The 18,254-nt window shown below is 37.7% G+C and overlaps 1 protein-coding gene across 4 annotated transcripts in view; it reads left to right on the top strand.

Annotated features, from left to right (window-relative positions):
- The window catches only part of MTUS1 (microtubule associated scaffold protein 1), a 165,513-nt gene that overhangs the window by 40,838 nt on the left and 106,421 nt on the right, over nt 1–18,254 (top strand). For 3 of the 4 annotated variants that reach the window (XM_038560269.1, XM_038560267.1, XM_038560266.1), the window contains exon 2: nt 8,550–10,784. In XM_038560269.1, the coding sequence (XP_038416197.1) occupies nt 8,697–10,784 (2,088 nt within the window). In that variant the 5' untranslated portion in view covers nt 8,550–8,696. Of the gene's footprint in view, nt 1–8,549; nt 10,785–18,254 lie in introns of those variants that run through there. The other variant, XM_038560268.1, reaches the window with a different exon arrangement.

Below are 18,254 nucleotides of genomic sequence, written 5' to 3'. Positions count from 1 at the left end.
TTTTCAGATTTCTGCCACAAGAGCTACTTCTACTGCCTCTTGCTCTGAATCTACTTCTAAGAAACATGATTCCTGAGGAAGATTGATCTCTAATATCTAACAATCCAATCAAGTGCTTATTGGGAACACTGTGGTGGTGGGGGTGTGAGTGTGTGTGTGCACACGCGCACATGTGAAGTTGTGATTCTTGAGTCCTTAAAAAAAAACAACACATGGATTGCAGCTTCTCCCATCCACCACTACCTTCTTGTTCTCAAATACAGAGTGGAATTTCAGTGACTTACTAGCCTAGCATTGCCTATCAGACCTATTATTAACAATTTAAAGCTGGGAACAATCTAGTTTTCTGTAGGGGGGACAGAAAGCTGCTTTGCTATTTTAAAACAATAAGTACCGTGTCGGCCACTCATGTCAAAAAGGGCCTGTAAAGATGCTCTTGCCTAGAGTAATTGTGTCACACTGGTATCTGCCTACCAGCTGTCTGCACACACCTGCCAGGAGGGTAGTTGAAGGTGTATCCGTGTGGCATGCACAAAAAGCGTGCTAAAAGCCAGTGCTTGTGCTGAGGTCTGAATGGTTTTGTTTTAGCTATGCAGCCTGGGCCTTGTTTTCTTTGAGTTACAGACTTGTGCAGTGTTCTTCCATGGAACCGGCCACACCACCTACCGATAGAGTTGCCATGAGCTAGAGTTTCCTACTCAGATCAAAAAGATGTATGGTCTTAAGCTTAAAGTTTTTCCTCAATCTGTGCTATTTAAAACCATCCTCCTCACTGAAAAAGTGAGCTGGATTAGCCAGATATAGGTGGCAAACCACCAATATGTAAAAACACCTGACCTGTGCTTTGAGCCAAAGTGCCATCTACGTTGCTCATGGCAAAGGCCTGGATTACTCTACGCGTGTTTTGCTCCTGTAGGTGTTACTCCTTGTTGTTTTCTCCTGGTTTGTTCCTTCAGTTAATATCTTTACAGTACTGAGAGGGCGCAATGAAGAATAACCCCTTTTCTTTTCTTTCCTTTTTTTTTTTTTTTTTAAAGATTTTATTTATTCATGAGAGATACAGAGAGAGAGAGAGAGAGAGAGGCAGCGACACAGAGGGAGAAACAGGCTCCATGCAGGGAGCCCGACATGGGACTCGATCCAGGGTCTCCAGGATCACGCCCTGGGCTGAAGGCTGCGCTAAACCACTGAGCCACCGGGCTGCCCAAGAATAACCCCTTTTCAAGAATGCTATTAGGAGTGGCTGAATTGGTTGTTTCAGGAGAAAATATTTTAACAATTTGTGAAAAGTCACTTCCCAAAACCCCATATGCTTCTTTGGGTTGCTGCAGCCACTGCAGTCCTTTCTGGATGATTCCGTGGACCTCCTCCATGATCCTACACCTGAGGGGTGTGGCTGGCTCACCAGGGCTCTGGCTTCCAGGGCTGTGGTCAGTACATGTTCAGGATTGGCTGTTGACTTAGGAGTAGTGTTCGTGCCCTTTTTTTTTTTTTTCTGGTTATGAATGTTTGAGAAACAAAAAGAATAAGGCCCATAAATTATTATGGATGACATTGTAGATGAATTATAATTGCAGATTCTATAACTGTAGAATTTTAGCCACAATTATAGACAAATTATAGATGAAAAGTAGTTTGACGGGCTGGACTATGTTTGAAAGACCCACTTAGGCTTGACTGTAGAGCAGAAGTAGGGCAGTTCTTGCATGCACCCCTCTGCCATAGGGACAGGGTCTGCTCCGGGGGGAGGAGGGGAGAGTTTGTACTGTGTGGTTAGCAGGATTGGGACTAAGGTAGGATCAGGTGAGTGAGGGCCTGGCCTCAAGTCAAATGTGAGGGGTCCCAGGAAACCTTCAGTGATCAAGATAAGTAATACTTAACACATTATGGATTTTTCCATCAATTCTGTTTATAATAATGAAATATATATATACCCTTACAAGGTAGGGTTGGTATTCTGACTTTTCTCTTTGCCTCAGGCTCCAATATGGCTCAAAGGGGCACAGTTAGTTATTGTCTTAAATTTAGTGCCTGAGGGATGCCTGGGTGGCTCAGTGGTTGAGCGTCTGCCAGCGGAATCCCGGAATTCTGGGATCGAGTCCCATATCGGACTCCCTGCATGGAGCCTGCTTCTCCCTCTGCCTGTGTCTCTGCCTCTCTCTCTGTGTCTCTCATGAATAAATAAATAAAATCTTCAAAAAAAATTAGTGCCTAGGGTGAAGGACACTCCCCTCACCCCAGTCCTTGCCCAGCTAGGTCTTCCCAAATTTACCTAATCTACTAATCCACTCTATTTCTCCTGGGTGGAGCAAGTAAAAGGACAGAATGGGGCAGGAGAATTATACCAACTGAACTTCCTCTGCAGGTGGATTTAGAAGCAACATTCTCCATGACTGTACAAATTTCCAGTTTTCTATGAACGGGAGTATTCATGCTCAGAGACGAAAGTATAAAAGCCTACATTAGGGTTCAGAGGTAAGGAAAGCCTATCTTCAGAGTAACAAGTTTTATAGTTGGGTGTGGAGGTAACTGGCTCTGACAGTCCACAGAGAGCATATTGATTGGCTTGTCTAGATGAACATTTTTTCCTCAAGGCTCTGCTACATCCTCCTTGCTCCAACAGTGGTCCATGGATTTAGAGCTTCTCCATCACCAAGGAGATGGAGAGAAATGCAGAATCTCAAGCCTCAACCCAGACCTACTGAATCCATCTGCATTTTCTCCACAAAAGGTCCAGTTGTGTGTAAAACCAGCTGTGCTGTGAAACTTCCATAGCCTTCATTTTGAAATCCATTAAACCAATGCTAGCCATCCTTCTGTTTAAATGGCCTCACCGGAAACCCTCCTGCTCTTAGGAAATGGACTATTTGGTACGCTTGTTCTTGGTTCTGAGGGGTAAGATGTGCTTTACTAAACTCTACTGGAGGAGGTCGAGTTTGTGAAAAGGTAGGTTGCAGGAGCTAACTTAAGAATTCCAGCTGAAACTGTGAAAAATGATACTATGATGAGGCTTAAGGGTAAAACTTTTAGTACCTTGAATGGTTTCAACAGGAGAGATTTATGAGTATGTCAGCAACACATGCTGATGATTTTTTGTTCAACTTCTTTATTTTTCACTTTCGAATAAAATAAAATGGGTAGCTCAGATATTGTACATAGATCGTCTTTTTTGTTCTAAAATAAGTTCAAGACCAGATATATTTTGGGTTTTGAAGCCTAGGGAGCTTTAGTGGTAGGATTAGTGAGTTCATAAAAACTACAAGAGCTGACATGATTGCATGATTTGAAAGCTGTAAATTATAACTATATTCAAATCTTAAGGCTGGTATGCCATATGTAGACATAAATAAGGAGTAAAATTAAAGTTCTTTATGGTTACAAAGTAATGAAACTAGTTTCCGTATATGACTTCTGGAAACCTTTCTTAATTACCATATGAGGTAGCAAGTTTATCTGTACTAAGTTCAAATTACCAGGTTAGATATTATAGGTAATGGGAAGATGTAGAAGATATGTACTGATGTATAAGCCTCTACCGAGTTTATAGTTCAGTTGGCAAATAAAGCACATAATTATTGCATAACGTAGTAGTAGTGTTCTAGCACCCCATTTTTTTTTTATTTTTTTATTTTTTATGATAGTCACAGAGAGAGAGAGAGAGAGAGAGAGGCAGAGACACAGGCAGAGGGAGAAGCAGGCTCCATGCACCGGGAGCCCGACGTGGGATTCGATCCCGGGTCTCCAGGATCGCGCCCTGGGCCAAAGGCAGGCGCCAAACCGCTGCGCCACCCAGGGATCCCTCTAGCAACCCATTTGACGGAGTCCTGTAGTTTCTGTCATACAGGTGGTTTTCTTATTTGTAAGATGTTTGAAATATCTTCTAGTATTAATATAATGATGGTGAGTTCAATTGAATCACAAGGATTTCATTTATATAAATGATCTTTTTAGGTGTATCTGTTCAGTGTAATAAAAATGGAATTTCTACCTTTGGAAAACAATCATTGTTCTTTTTTTTAAAAATTTTTTAAATTTTTATTTATTTATGATAGTCACAGAGAGAGAGAGTGAGAGAGGCAGAGACACAGGCAGAAGGAGAAGCAGGCTCCATGCACCGGGAGCCCGACGTGGGATTCGATCCTGGGTCTCCAGGATTGCGCCTTGGGCCAAAGGCGGGCGCCAAACCGGTGCGCCACCCAGGGATCCCAACAATCATTGTTCTTAAACTAAGATTTAGAAAGTAATCTTATGCTTTCCAAAAGTATTGAAATAGCTCAAATATTACACTGTTATTTTCATTGACCTTTTCTTTTAGTACAAATAGTTTTTAACCTTATAAATCATTATAAAAATATATATTTTGGTAACCTTACTCCTCTTGAATCAAGAGGAGCTAGCCTATCATATTCTCAGATCTTAGTAGGTAGGGAATTTGTTCTCCCTCATCCAAAATGTTCTCTGAGAAAGATCTCTTTATTTTCCCAAATGACATTCTTAAAAAGGAAACTTGACCATTCTGTTTGTTCTGATAGATAATGCTGCTGAAAGACAACTTGAGAAATGAACTCTTTAGGGGAGAATAATTTATTTCAACCTTTTTGCCTTTTTTTAACTTTTGATTTTGCTTAATAATAAACGTTGCCCAAATAGTAACTTTGAAGGTGTCACAAATGACATTGGAGTTATAGAAATACAAAGACACAAATTCATGGATCAGGTGAGATTATCACAGAACATGAGTCCAGCATGTAGTAGAAACTTAGTCCAGCATGTAGTAGTACTGTTCTTTAAGTGGGAGGGAAGGAATGAAATTGGCCTTCAGGCAAAATAGCTTTCAGCTTTTTTGATAGAATTCCTGAGGGAATCCTTTCCTGACCATGGATTTATCTTCATAGTGATGACTTGAAATTTTTGTTTTCTTTAGAGAAAGTTGAGCTTCCAACTAATTCTATAACTGATAATCTTAAGAAATTTTTAGTATCCAAATCTTTGTACTGCAAATTCTTTACTCTTAGCTACAAAGGTAGAAAATACTTCTGTAAATTCATTTCCTATCAAAACTCTCCTGAAGTACTTCTCAATGCATTGTGTGTGTGTGTGTGTGTGTGTGTGTGTTTTATATAGCTTTGCTCACTTAGTTTGGTTGTTTGTGAATTTAAAAAAAAACACAACAAAACAACAAATATATTAAGCAGTCATGTGAAGATTAGAATGGTTGATGGGTTTTTTCATTACACTTCGTAAACTACTAACTTATAAATGTAAAACATTTAAACTTTAGTGAAATTTAACAACCATTAGAAATGTTTTTATAGTATAATGACTTGGAAAAATATTTGGGGGAGAATGCTGAATAAAATACATGAACTTTAAAAGTAAAACTCAGGTCCTATATCTGTTACATATATATATATGTGTGTGTGTGTGTGTGTATATATATATATATATATATATATATATATATATATATATGAATATTTTTTTAATAAAGAATCTCCCCCCTTCCACCTAACAATTTGGCGAACTATATCAAGACTCTTTAAAAAAATCACATTCTTTGCCTTGATACATGCTTTTTTTTTATTTAAAGGATTTTTTTTTTTTTTTTTTTTATTCATGAAAGACACAGAGAGAGAGGCAGAGACACAAGCAGAGGGAGAAGCAGGCTTCATGCAGGGAGCCCGAAGTGGGACTCGATCCTGGGTCCCCAGGATCAGGCCCTGGGCTGAAGGCGGCACTAAACCAGTGAGCCACCTGGGCTGCCCTGCCTTGGTACATGCTTATATTTCTAGGAAGTTGTTCAAAAGGAAATAAGCATAGGTAGTCAAAGATTGCAAGTATGTTTAGTGTTATTTATAAAGGAGAAAAACTGGGGAAAAACTAAATATAGAATGTCTGTGTCCTATTATACATTTGTATTCTATTATGCATTTATTTCAAAAGTAACTTGAAATGCCTTGACATATGAATCATTTATTCGGTTTTTATCAGAGTTTTTTAAAAACATAATTTTCTACGTACTTTGGAAGAAGGAACTCAGATAGTAAAACTCCTTAATTGAATCTAATGATTGTGTTTATGTAGACAAAAAATTTCTTTGAATTACATTAAAAGCTTCTGTTTATAGTGCTCATATTTTCTACTACTACTAGAATCTCTTAAATGAATATTGACCTTCATGGAAACAGACAGTTATAATGTATTTACTGCTTTTTGAAATTATAGTCCACACACATAAGTCTAAAGGTGAATAAATATACTTCTTCGTTTAAATATTTAGCTTGAGGGCAGCCCCGGTGGCGCAGCGGTTTAGTGCCGCCTACAGCCCAGGGCGTGATCCTGGAGACCCAGGATCGGGATCGAGTCCTACGTCGGGCTCCCTGCATGGAGCCTGCTTCTCCCTCTGCCTGTGTCTCTGCCTCTCTCTCTCTCTTTCTGTGTCTCTATGAATAAATAAAATAAAAAATCTTTAAAAAAATAAATATTTAGCTTGAACATATTTCCTACTCCCCATAATTAATGCATCTTAGCAAAACTTTTATTAGGGTATTAGCCAAACAACTATTACTTCAGTGAATTTATTGACTTCAGAACTGTGGTGGAAGGGCTCCTGGGTGACTCAGTTGGCTAAGTATCTGCCTTCAGTACAGGTCATGATGCTAGAGTCCTGGGGTTGAGCCCCAGTCAGGCTCCCTCTCCCTCTCAAAGAAGTAAAATCTTAAACAAAAAACAAAATAAACAAAACCTAATGGTGGAAAAACAGTAATTTATATTTCCCATCAGTATATATAAATCATATAGGCCTTATTTTAGGATTCAGAATGTCCTTTTGAGTGTGTGCATGTGTATGTGCTTGTATACGCACACATGCATGCTATTGTGCTGAACATTGCAGCCTTTCTTTCTCCCCACAGTAGAAACTGATTTCAGGATACATGGCCAGAAACACACAGAGTACTGTTAGCGAAGATACTGATCCTTTCAGTTCTTCCATGGTTCCAATTCTGGTTGTATTTAGGTCACTGAAGTTTGATTACAGAGAGGATTACCAAATGGAAAAATGAGATCTCTTAATTCACAAATTTACAGGTCACGGAATGTCATTTCCCCCCCTCATATATATTTTATTTCTTTAGGTCAGAACAGCGACATCTGATTGACCCTTAATACCAGGATTAGAAATTCAATTCAAGTGAATGTATATCTCTGTGACTTACTTGCAGTCCTCTCTTGAACATTGGGTCTTTGATCGAATGCATTTTTTAGGCACGTAACTTTGGCCAAAAGCATAATAAACTTAGTTATTTGCAGAAATCTTTGGATTGGAAAGCTTTAGTGGGTTGTTTTTTAATGATCTTTTATGTGTTCAATTCAGTAGTTTTAAGTGGTATATATAGTATATATATAGTGTATATATATATATATATATATATATATATAGTATTGTGCAACTATCATCATAGTCTTTAGAACATTTTCATGACTCTCAAAAGAAACATCATCCTGATTAGCAGTTGATGCTCATTCCTTTCCCTCTTACCCTTTCTCAGCTCTAGAGAATCACTGATCTATTTTGTCTCTATAGATTTTCCTATTCTGGACATTTCATGTAAATATAATATATAATAAGTAGTTGTCTACCACTGGCTTTTCACTTAGTATAATATTTTTGATTTGTAACACTATGCATGTTGTGGCTGTGTCAATACTACATTTTTTCTTTTGCTGATTGTTTATTCTGTTGAATGGGTATCAATGTTTTGGTATTTACCAGTCTTTTTTTGTTATTTACCAGTTTGACATTGACTTCTACTTACCTCTTATGACTAATGCTTCTATTAATCCTGTACATTTGTACAAGTGTTTGTGTAGGCATAAGTTTTCATTTCTCTTTAGTAGGTACTTCAGAGTAGAAATCCTGTGTCATGCAATTTAACACTTTTAGGGACTTCCAACAGAGTACCACTTTAACTATTAAGAATTAACAACTTTTTTTTTTTTCAACTTTGAAGTATGTTTAAGAAATGAAAGCAGGGAAAAGAGAAATGTCCTAAATCTTCATTGATCTTCAGCTCATTTGCTGTGTTTGACAGGTCTGTCTGGTAATCACCCTTTATGGACACAATAAGGAACCCTTCTGAAAATGGAAAGGATATTATTATAATTATGTTGGGGCAACAAGCATAAATTGGAACTGTCCTCAGCAAATTAGGATCAATGGTTAACCAACAAGAAGGAAAGGCTCTTCTGAGATTTTCTTCTCTCTTCTGACAAATAATGAGAATATGGGGAGAGAAGGTATCTCAGATGTAAAGGCAGTCATGGTACAATTTTAGCAGTGTTTCTGTCTTCTGCCCCATTTCCTCACATAAAAAAGCATCTTTGAAAGGAGGTGATACTGAGCTAAAGATATTTTTTTTTACCTCTATCCACAAGTGTGGATAGAGGTATCCACAGGTTCCAAATGTAAAAATAAAGTGATTGAAATCAAGCAGTGACTTACTAATTTTAATAATACTTATTTGAATTGATCATTTTGTTTCTTCCAGGGAACAGCAAATCATTATAACTTCAAAGCATCTTAGAAACTTTGAACTGTGCTAAAACTTAGGAGATGGACAATTTTTTCTTGCCTTTCATTTGAAAGGATTTAACGAAGAGAATAAAATGGCAGAGGTTTAAAGTTAATATTCAGGATGAATGATGATAATTCAGATGAGAAGACAGAAGATGAACTGCATTCCTTATTTATGAGTGACAAAAACGGAAACGCATATGCATTCAACCCAAAATCTCCACATACACAAAACTCTTCAGCCAGTAATGTGAATTGGAATTCCGCCAAGCCTGATGACATGGTGGTTGATTACGAAACCAACTCTGCTGTAGACATTGACAAAAATGTTGCTTTAACCCCTCCGTGTTTGGAAGTACTTGATTGCCAGAAGTCTTCAAGTGAGTTGATTGGTAGGGAGGTGTTAGATCTCCATAAAGATTCGGCACTTCAGTCTTACGCACATGTTGTAAGTACAGAGGAGCCCAAGTACCTGTCTAACAGTTGTCATTCCCTAGAATCCTTTCAGGACCAGAGTGCTAAGACAGCTCTGCCTTTCGTGTGGAAACCCAACAACGAGGATTTGTACTACGCAGACTGTCCTGCTGCCTTGGAGCTAAACCAAACATTTGACATGACAGTGGATAATGTTAACTGTACCTTTATAACACGTCATGCCATTGGAAAGGATCAGTCTTTGCATACCCCTGGAAATCTGCAGCCAACCAGCACAAGGAGTGGAAATCCATCTTTATCCTGTTCCATTCATACATCTTCCCATTCTGCTGAGGTACATGTGAGAGAAATGAATTATGATCAAGACCGCTTTGAAAACACACAAGCCCCAGCAGCAGAGGCCCAAGACACAACTTACACATTGTTTTCTGATGTGATGCAAACTGATAGTGGTGTTCCAGATACTGGCAATCAGTGTCAGTATTCGTCAGGACAGGTCACCAGTGACTACACAGATGGGTCACAGAGAAGAGTGGTTGGCGAAAAAGAGATACAAGCTCAAACACCAGTTTCTGAGGGCATGGATGTTCCCTATGGGTCTGTATTACAAGAGTTCTTTTGTTTATCTAAAGATGAACCAAATAGTGAGACACATTCACAGAGCTCATATGGGCAAAAGGAAATGGGCCAAAATCTAAGAGAAACAGTGTCCAATTCTCTTAGGGATGATGAATGCCCTTTACTGGTGCCAGCTTTTGATAAAAATGAAGCCCAGCTACTGAACCCAGAACGCAAAGTCACTGTGGCTGAAGACACACAAAACGCCTCTAATGAAAAGGATTTGGAAACCCAAAATCGTACCACAGAACTGATCTTGAGTAGCCCAACGGGACAAAAGATGGCTTCATCAGTTGAATTGAGTTGGGATGCAAATGATACGGTCATTAGCACAAATCACACAAATCGCATGTCAACGCCAATCTTAGATTCCCCAAATGCAACCTTTTCTATTTCACCTATTGAAGCGACCAAGAAATGTAGTAAAATGGAGAAGAGTCATCGAGAGCTTAGAAATTTACCAAACTTGAAGGGGGCACCGATGACCATGTCTAAGCCTAATCTAGGAAAATTGACATCTAAAATAAATACCCCTATAGGGAGCAAAGTTAGAAAAACCGAAATTATAAGTTACCCAAGACCAAACTTCAAGAATGTCAAAGCAAAAGTTGTGTCTAGACCAGTGCTGCAGTCCAAAGACCCTGCTTTATCAAAGGTCACCCCCAGTCCTCAGTTAACCAATGCCTCACCACCCTCATCTCTCTCTTCAAGACAGTTGACAGCTTTGAGCAAAACCCCAAGGTCTGACTTGAATGCAGATACAAAAGCAGAAATCCTAATTAACAAGACGCATAAGCAGCAATTTAATAAACTCATTACTAGCCAGGCTGTACATGTTACAACTCATTCTAAAAATGCTTCACACAAGGTTCCAAGAACAACATCTGCCATGAAATCGAATCAGGAAGATGTTGACAAAGCAAGTTCTAATTCAGCATGTGAGACCGGGTCCGTGGCTCCCTTTTTCCAGAAGATTAAAGACATACTCCCTGTTAAAATGGAAAGCACAGAATGTTTGGAAATAACATATGCCTCCAGCATTGATAGGATTAGCCCTGAAAAGAAGGGTGAAAAAGAAAATGGGACACCTATGGAAAAACAAGAGCTAAAAAAGGAAATTATGAATGAGACCTTTGAATACGGTTCTATGTTTTTGGTAAGTAAGATTTTTTTGCTTGCTTCAGGGAAGGGTGGAGGAAGCTGAGAGATGTATTAGCAATTATCACAAGTAATCAAAAATGTTGCAGACGTAGTTGTGCATATTTGCTTTCAGGTGTTGATTATTCAGTAATTCTTTGTTTTGTAAGGTGCACACTTTAGAGTGTCTTATAGGTTGCACACTTTAGAATGTTAAGGTATTCTGAAGTGTTTCCTGTATATTACAACATCAGAAAACTGCATATGGGGAAAATAATCAAGTGCAATATTTTGTATTGCATACCAATGTTCCTTTTAATAAGGTGAAACAATAAGTTAATATTTTGGTGTAATAGTTATTTGGAGTTAAGTATCTGATTATATTTTATACATACGAAAATAAAAGAAAGATTTGTTCATGAACTTTAAGATGTGTTGGGCCATATTTAAGAAATGGCATGGCTGGGGAGAGCTGGTAAACAGTATCAACATAAAAATAACTCCTGGTCTCTTGTGGAGGAGGCTGCTCTGGGAAGCGGAGCCCTCTCCTGTGAACAAGGTAATTGCAAATTCTGCCTTGGATCAGCCAGTGTGACTTTGGTGGAAAAATCTTGGACACCCAGATGTGAAAGGGTTGGCCTGGTAGATGTCTGAGGTCTCTTGTAGCCCTAACATGTTGATTCCTGGTCCGTTAAAATAAACCCCTTTGATTCATGTACAGTGAAAAAGCAGCCTGTTGTCTATAGTACTTGTGGCATATCTGATGTTTGTGGGGTGGGAGGAGGAGACTAGATCATTTAAACAAAAAATTCATGCAGTTTGAAGATTATTTTTCTTTAAATACACCTATATTTTTGTCAATAGCATGAAGAAACTAGTTTCTGAGTTTTAAAAATGTTTGTCAGGCCAGTTTTGAGCTTTGTGTACTTGTCCTGAGCCCTGTTTTTCACCATAGGGACTTAACATGTATCTTTGGCCCCACGTAGGCTTTTCTTGGCTTCTGTCCTCTGGGCCAGGAATGGAACTGGGTGCCAGGTAGGAGGGATGTGAGACATGGGTGTTCACCGTGGAGGGTTCATGTCTCAAAGAAGCACATGTGGTGTAATGAAATGTCAGTGGGCTGTTTTAGAAGTGTTTTTAGGGTGTGTTAGGGAATTGTTAGGTCCCTTTAGGAGAGAAGTTAGGAAAGACTGGATATTCTTGAGCTACATCAGGTTAGAGATGTTTTGGCTTTTCCAACTTTTTTGGGGGAACAATGATACCCCACGATGTCTAAACTAATGCAACTGTATTTTGAAACTTGTCTTATTTTTAAGTTCTTTTCAGGTGAAACATAGGAAGCTTGTCTTATATCATTGATAATTTGATGTTTTGCCAAATTAAATTATAACCTCTGGTAATTCTAATCAACATTCATAGTTGAATAAATACATTTATTCCTCCTTGACTTATGGTAGGCTTTCATTGTGTATTGACATCTTACTGCCAAAAAAAACAGCATAAAGTTTCTCTAAAGAACATTTGCCATGAATATAAATTCATTATATAATTTTGAAATTAAAAGTTTTTCTGTGTGCATTGAGTAAATCTTAGGCTTTCATTCTACACATGGGAAACAGAAAGCCGTTTTTCAGACTCCATATGGAGTCAAGTGATAGAATCATTGGGTTAAAATGGATTCCAGTACCTTGGGGAAGAAGCACATTCCGTTTCTGGAATCTTGCAGTTAGGATTCCCATATTTTCAGCACAGACACTTATCAAATGGTACTAAAACAAAGCAAACCCAACTTATTCTTTATTGATGTCTTCAATTCAATTCCCTCCAATAGCACTGGTTCACCTCTTAGGTATTTTCATATATCCTGCTGAAGGGAGAGGACAAACCATCACAGGCCACAGATTCTGTGCTTATTGTAGAGAGTTGAATTAGTGAAAATTTGCTTCATGCTGACTCAAACTTCCATTTCTTGATCACTTAAGCAGTACCCAGAGATTCTAAATACACCCTGGATCTATGATGAGATAGTAACGGAGGGATGTTAATTTTCATTGTGTTCTTTTGGTCTGGGGGCTAAAACAGGCCTTGAGTTTAAAAAAATTTTTTTTAAGATTTATTTATTTTAGAGAACACGCCCACACGTGAGTGGGAGGAGGGGCAGAGAGAGAGCACAAGCGAGTGAGAATCTCAAGAAGACTCTCTGCTGAGCATGGAGCCTGCCATGGGGCTTGATCTCAGATCATGACCTGAACCAAAATCAAGGATGGAACACTTAACCGACTGAGTCACTCAGGGGCCCCTAAGTTTATTGAATTCCTCAGTTGCCTACAGTCTCAGTTGTTTGGTCAGGGTTTATCTGAAATTTCAGAAAGGCTGCTTATTTGGAAGAAGGAATTTGATTTTAATTTGATACAAGTTGAGCATAGCGACCCATTACAGACGTTATGTATTGGTGATAGTGATTCACCGCCCCTTTAGCTAACACAGTAACAGGGAAGGAATTGATATTTTTGTGATGCCTGCTCTGAACCACATTGCTCAGGTTTAGTATATCTATGTCATAAAATTTCCCTGTAATATACAGGTTCTGGACTGAGCCCTCTATTTTGTTTTATTGATCTCAATGTGTCTATTTTTTTCTTTTTTTTACCAGTACTATACTGTTTTGATCACTATAGCTTTGTAATATAACTTGATGTCTGGAACTATGGTACTTCTAGTTGTTTGTTTGTTTGTTTGTTTGTTTGTTTTAGGATTGCTTTGGGTATTCAGGGTCTTTTGTTGTTCCATACAAATTTTAGCATTTTCTTCTGGTACTGTGAAAAACGCTTTTGTTGTGTATGTATATGTTTTGTTTTTTTAAGATTTATTTATTTATTTGAGGGTGAGTGAGTATAAGCAAGAGGAGCAGAGAGAGAGGGAGAGAGAATCTCAGGTGGACTATGTGCTGAGCATGGAGCCTGATGTGGGGCTCGATCCCATGACCCTGAGATTATGACCTGAGCCAAAACCAAGAGTCTGACACTTGACTATGCCACTTAGGCACCCTGTTTTTGGTACTTTGATAGAGATTTCATTAGTCTATAGATTGCTTTGGGTAGTATAAACATTTTAACATTTGTTCTTACAATCCATGAACATGGAATGTCTTTCTCTTACTTGGAGTCATCTTCAATTTCTTTCATCAGTGATTTATAGTTTCCAGAGTGTAAGTCTTCCCCCTCCTTGGCTAGGTTTATTCGTAGATACTTTATTATCTTTGGTGCAGTTGTAGACATGATTGTTAATTTCTATTTTTGCTGCTTCATTATTAGTGTACAGAAATGAAACAGATTTCTGTTCAATGATTTTTGCATCCTGTGACTTAATTCATTTATCAGTTCCAGTAGGTTTTTGTTTTTTGTTTTTGTGGGTTTTTTTTTTTTTTTTTTGAGTCTTTAGAGCTTTCTATATATAGTATCATGTTATCTGCTAATAGTGAAAGTTTTACTTCTTTTTTACAAACTGGATACCTTTTATTTCTTGTCTGATTGTTGTGGCTAGGATTTCCAGTACTACATTGAATAAAAGTGGTAATAGTGGACATCCTTGCCTTGTTCCTGACCTCAGGGAGAGAAGGTCTCCATTTTTTTTCCATTGAATATGATGTTACTTGTAGGTTTTTCATATATGGGCTTTACTATGTTGAGGTATGTTCCCTCTAAACCTACTTTGCTTGGGGTGTTTTATCATAAATGGATGTTATACTTTGTCAGAAGCTTTTTCTGCATCTTAGAAATATGATTTTTATCCTCTTTTGATTCCCTTTCTCTTCTTGATTACATGATGTAATATATCATGTTGATTTTTTTTTTAATTTTTTTTAAATGTTTATTTATTTATGATAGTCACAGAGAGAGAAAGAGAGAGAGGCAGAGACACAGGCAGAGGGAGAAGCAGGCTCCATGCACCAGAAGCCCGATGTGGGATTCGATCCCAGGTCTCCAGGATCACGCCCTGGGCCAAAGGCAGGCGCCAAACCGCTGCGCCACCCAGGGATCCCTATCATGTTGATTTTTGTGAACATTGACACACTCTTGCATCCAAGCAATAAATCCCACTTGATTGTGGTGAATGATTTTTTCAATGCATTATTTTTTTTTTCAATGCATTATTGAATTTTGTTTGCTAATATTTTGTTGAGAGCTTCTGCATCTATATTCACTGGAGATATTGGCCTGTAGTGTTTTTATTTTTTAATTTATTTTAATTAATTTTTTTGGTGGTCTTTCCAGTTTTGGTATCAAGGTAATGTGGCCTCATAGGATGTATTTGGAAGTTTTCTTCCCTCTTCTATTTTTTTTGAATAGTTTGAGAATAATAGGTATTAACTCTTTAAATGTTTGGTAGAATTCACCTGTGAAGCCATCTCATCCTGGACTTTATTGGGAGTTTGATTCAGTTTCTTTGCTAGTCATTGCTCTGTTCAAATTTTCTAGTTCCTGCTTCAGTTTTGATAGCTTATAAGTTTCTAGAAATTTATCCATTTCTTCTAGTTGTCCAATTTATTGGCATATAGTTTTTCATAGTATTCTTATAGTTTGTATTTCTGTGGTGTTCTTATTTCTCCTCTTTCATTAGTGATTTTATTTATTTGACTCTGCTCATTTTTGATGGCTTTGTCTAGAGGTTCATCAATTTGGTTGATCTTTTTTAAAGAAATAGCACTTGGCTTCATTGATCTGTTTTATAGGATTTTTAGTTTCAATATGATTTATTTTTGCCCTAGTGTTTATTATTTCCTTCTTTCTAGTGGTTTTGGGTTTGTTTGTTTGTTTGTTTCCTAGCTCCTTCAGACATAAGGTTAGGTTGTTAGGTTGTTTATTTGAGATTTTTCTTGTTGAGATAGGCCTGTATTACTGTACACTTCCCCATTAGAACAGCTTTTACTACATCTCAAAGATTCTGGACCATGGTATCTTCATTTTCATTTGTTTCCATGCAATTTATTTCTTTGATTTCTTGGTTGACCCATTCACTGTTTAGTAGCATGTTATTTAACCTCCTTGTATTTGTGTTCTTTCTAGTTTTTTTTTTTTTCCTTGTGGTTAATTTCAAGTTTCATAGTGTTGTAGTCATACAAGATGAATGGTATGACCTTGGTCTTTTTTAATTTGTTGAGACTTGTTTTGTGTCTTAATATGTGATCTATTCTCAAGAATGTTCCACATGCACTTGATTAGTATGTGTATTCTGTTTTAGAGTAGAATGTTCTAAATATATGTTAAATCCATCTGTTGCATTGTGTCATTCAAAGCTATTGTTTCCTTGTTGATTTTCTCTTTGGATGATATGAGCATCAGTGTAAGTGGGATGTTAAAGTCTACTACTACTATTGTATTGATATCAATTAGTTCCTTTGTTATTAACTTTTATGTATTCGGGTGCTCCCTTGTTGGGTGCACAAATATTTACAATTATTATTTCTTCTTGTTGGGTTGTCCCCTTTATTATTATATATGTCCTTCTTTGTCTCTTGTTCCAGTCTGTTTTTTTAATTTTTTTTTTAAAGATTTTATTTATTCATGAGAGACACAAAGAGGCAGAGACACAGGCAGAAGAAGAAGCAGGCTCCCTGTGAGGAACCTGATGTGAGAATTGATCCCAGGACCCCAGGATCATGCCCTGAATTGAAGACAGATGCTAAACCACTGAGCCACCCGGGAATCTCTAGTCTTTGTTTTAAAATCTATTTTTTTCCAATGAAACAATTGCTACTCTGGCTTTTTCTTTTTGACATCTATTTGCATAATGTTTCTCCATCCTCTCACTTTCAATCTGCATGTGTCTTTAGGTCTGAAATGAGTCTCTTGTAGGTAGCATAGAAATGGGTCTTATTTTTTTATCCACTCTGTCAGCTTATGGCTTTTGATTCGCGAGTTTGGTCCAGTTACATTCAAAGTAATTATTGATATGTATTGCTGTTTCATTACTTGTTTTGTGTTTGTTCTTGTAGCTATTTTCTGATCTTTCACTTTCTCTGTGTTTGCTGGTTTTCTTTAGTGATATACTTGGATTCTTTGCAGATCTTTTACTGGTTTGCTTTGATTCGTGGTTAACATTAGGTTTGTATGACAACTTCGGCAAATAGCAATCTATATGAAGTTGATGGATTCTTATGTTGAACCCATTCTTTACTCTTCATATCCCCCTCCCACCATGTGTTAGGTATATGATGTCATATTTTACATCCTTTCATAAATCCCTAGACTGTTTTTTACAGAAATATTTACTTTTACTTATTTTATGTTTCCTACTTTTCATACTCTCACTTATGATCTTTCTTTTCCACTCAGAGTTCTCTTTAGAAGTTCTTATAGGACTGGTTTAGTGGTCATGAACTCTTTTAGTTTTTGTTTAAGAAGCTCTTTATCTTTCCTCCTATTCTGAATGATAGCTTTGCAAAATAGAGTATTCTTGGCTGCAGATTTTTTCCTTTCAGCGCTTTGAATATATCATACCACTCCTTTCTGGCCTGAAAACTTTTTCCTAGCCTTATGGGGTTTCCCTGGTACGTAACTACCTTCTCTCATTGCTTTTAACATTCTTTATCACTACTTTTTGCTATTTTAATTACTGTGTGTCTTGATGCGTGGACCTCCTTGGGTTGATGTTTTTTGTGGGGATCTCTGTACTCCTAGATTGAATATATTTCCTCCCCCAGATTAGGGAAGTTTTCACCTCTTATTTCTTCAAATAAATTTTCTGCTTTTTCCTTTCTTCTGGGATCCCTGTATTGTGAACATTATTATACTTGATGGATTCCCTGAGTTCCCCAAATCTGTTTTTATTTTGCATAGTTGTTTTTTCTCTCACTTGTTCAGCCTGATTACTTTCCATAACTCTGTCTTCTAGGTCATTAATTTGTTCCTCTGCTTCCTCTAGTCTCTTATTCTGCAAACATATTTTTAATTGCAATTATTGGATTCTTTATCTCTGATAGGTTCTTTTTTGTTCTGTGTAAGGGTTTCACTGATGTCCTCCACTCTTGTCTAGTATCTTCATAATCATTAGTTTAAATTATCTATCAGGTTTATTATCTCTCTTTCACTTATTTCTCTTGCTGTGATTTTGCCCTGCTCTTTGATTTGGGACACATTCCTCTGTCTCCTCATTTTGTCTAACTGTGTGTTTTCTGTGTGATGTGAAAGTCAGCTATGTCTGTTGCTCTTGAAAGCAGTGAAACCACACTTTAAATAATAAGGCCATGTTGGTCCTCTTCACAGGGGACTTGCCACTGCCTACAAGATCAGGCCTACCAGGGTTGCTTCATAAAGTGCATGCAGGTGGGGGCAGGGTGCTGCAAGCTATTCCTGTGGGTCCTTTTCCACCAGGATCATGCAGCCTCTGTGGAGACTGGAGGCCAGCTGGGGCAGCTCTGGGAAGTATGGCAAGTGAAGTCTTGGTGCCACAAGCTGTAGGTACCATTCCTTCTCCACAGGAGACACTG

Source organism: Canis lupus, chromosome 16 (genome assembly GCF_011100685.1).
Source record: "Canis lupus familiaris isolate Mischka breed German Shepherd chromosome 16, alternate assembly UU_Cfam_GSD_1.0, whole genome shotgun sequence".
Taxonomy (NCBI): Eukaryota; Metazoa; Chordata; class Mammalia; order Carnivora; family Canidae; genus Canis; species Canis lupus.
Note: the sequence above shows the minus strand (reverse complement) of the source record. Positions and strands in the feature narration are given on the sequence as shown.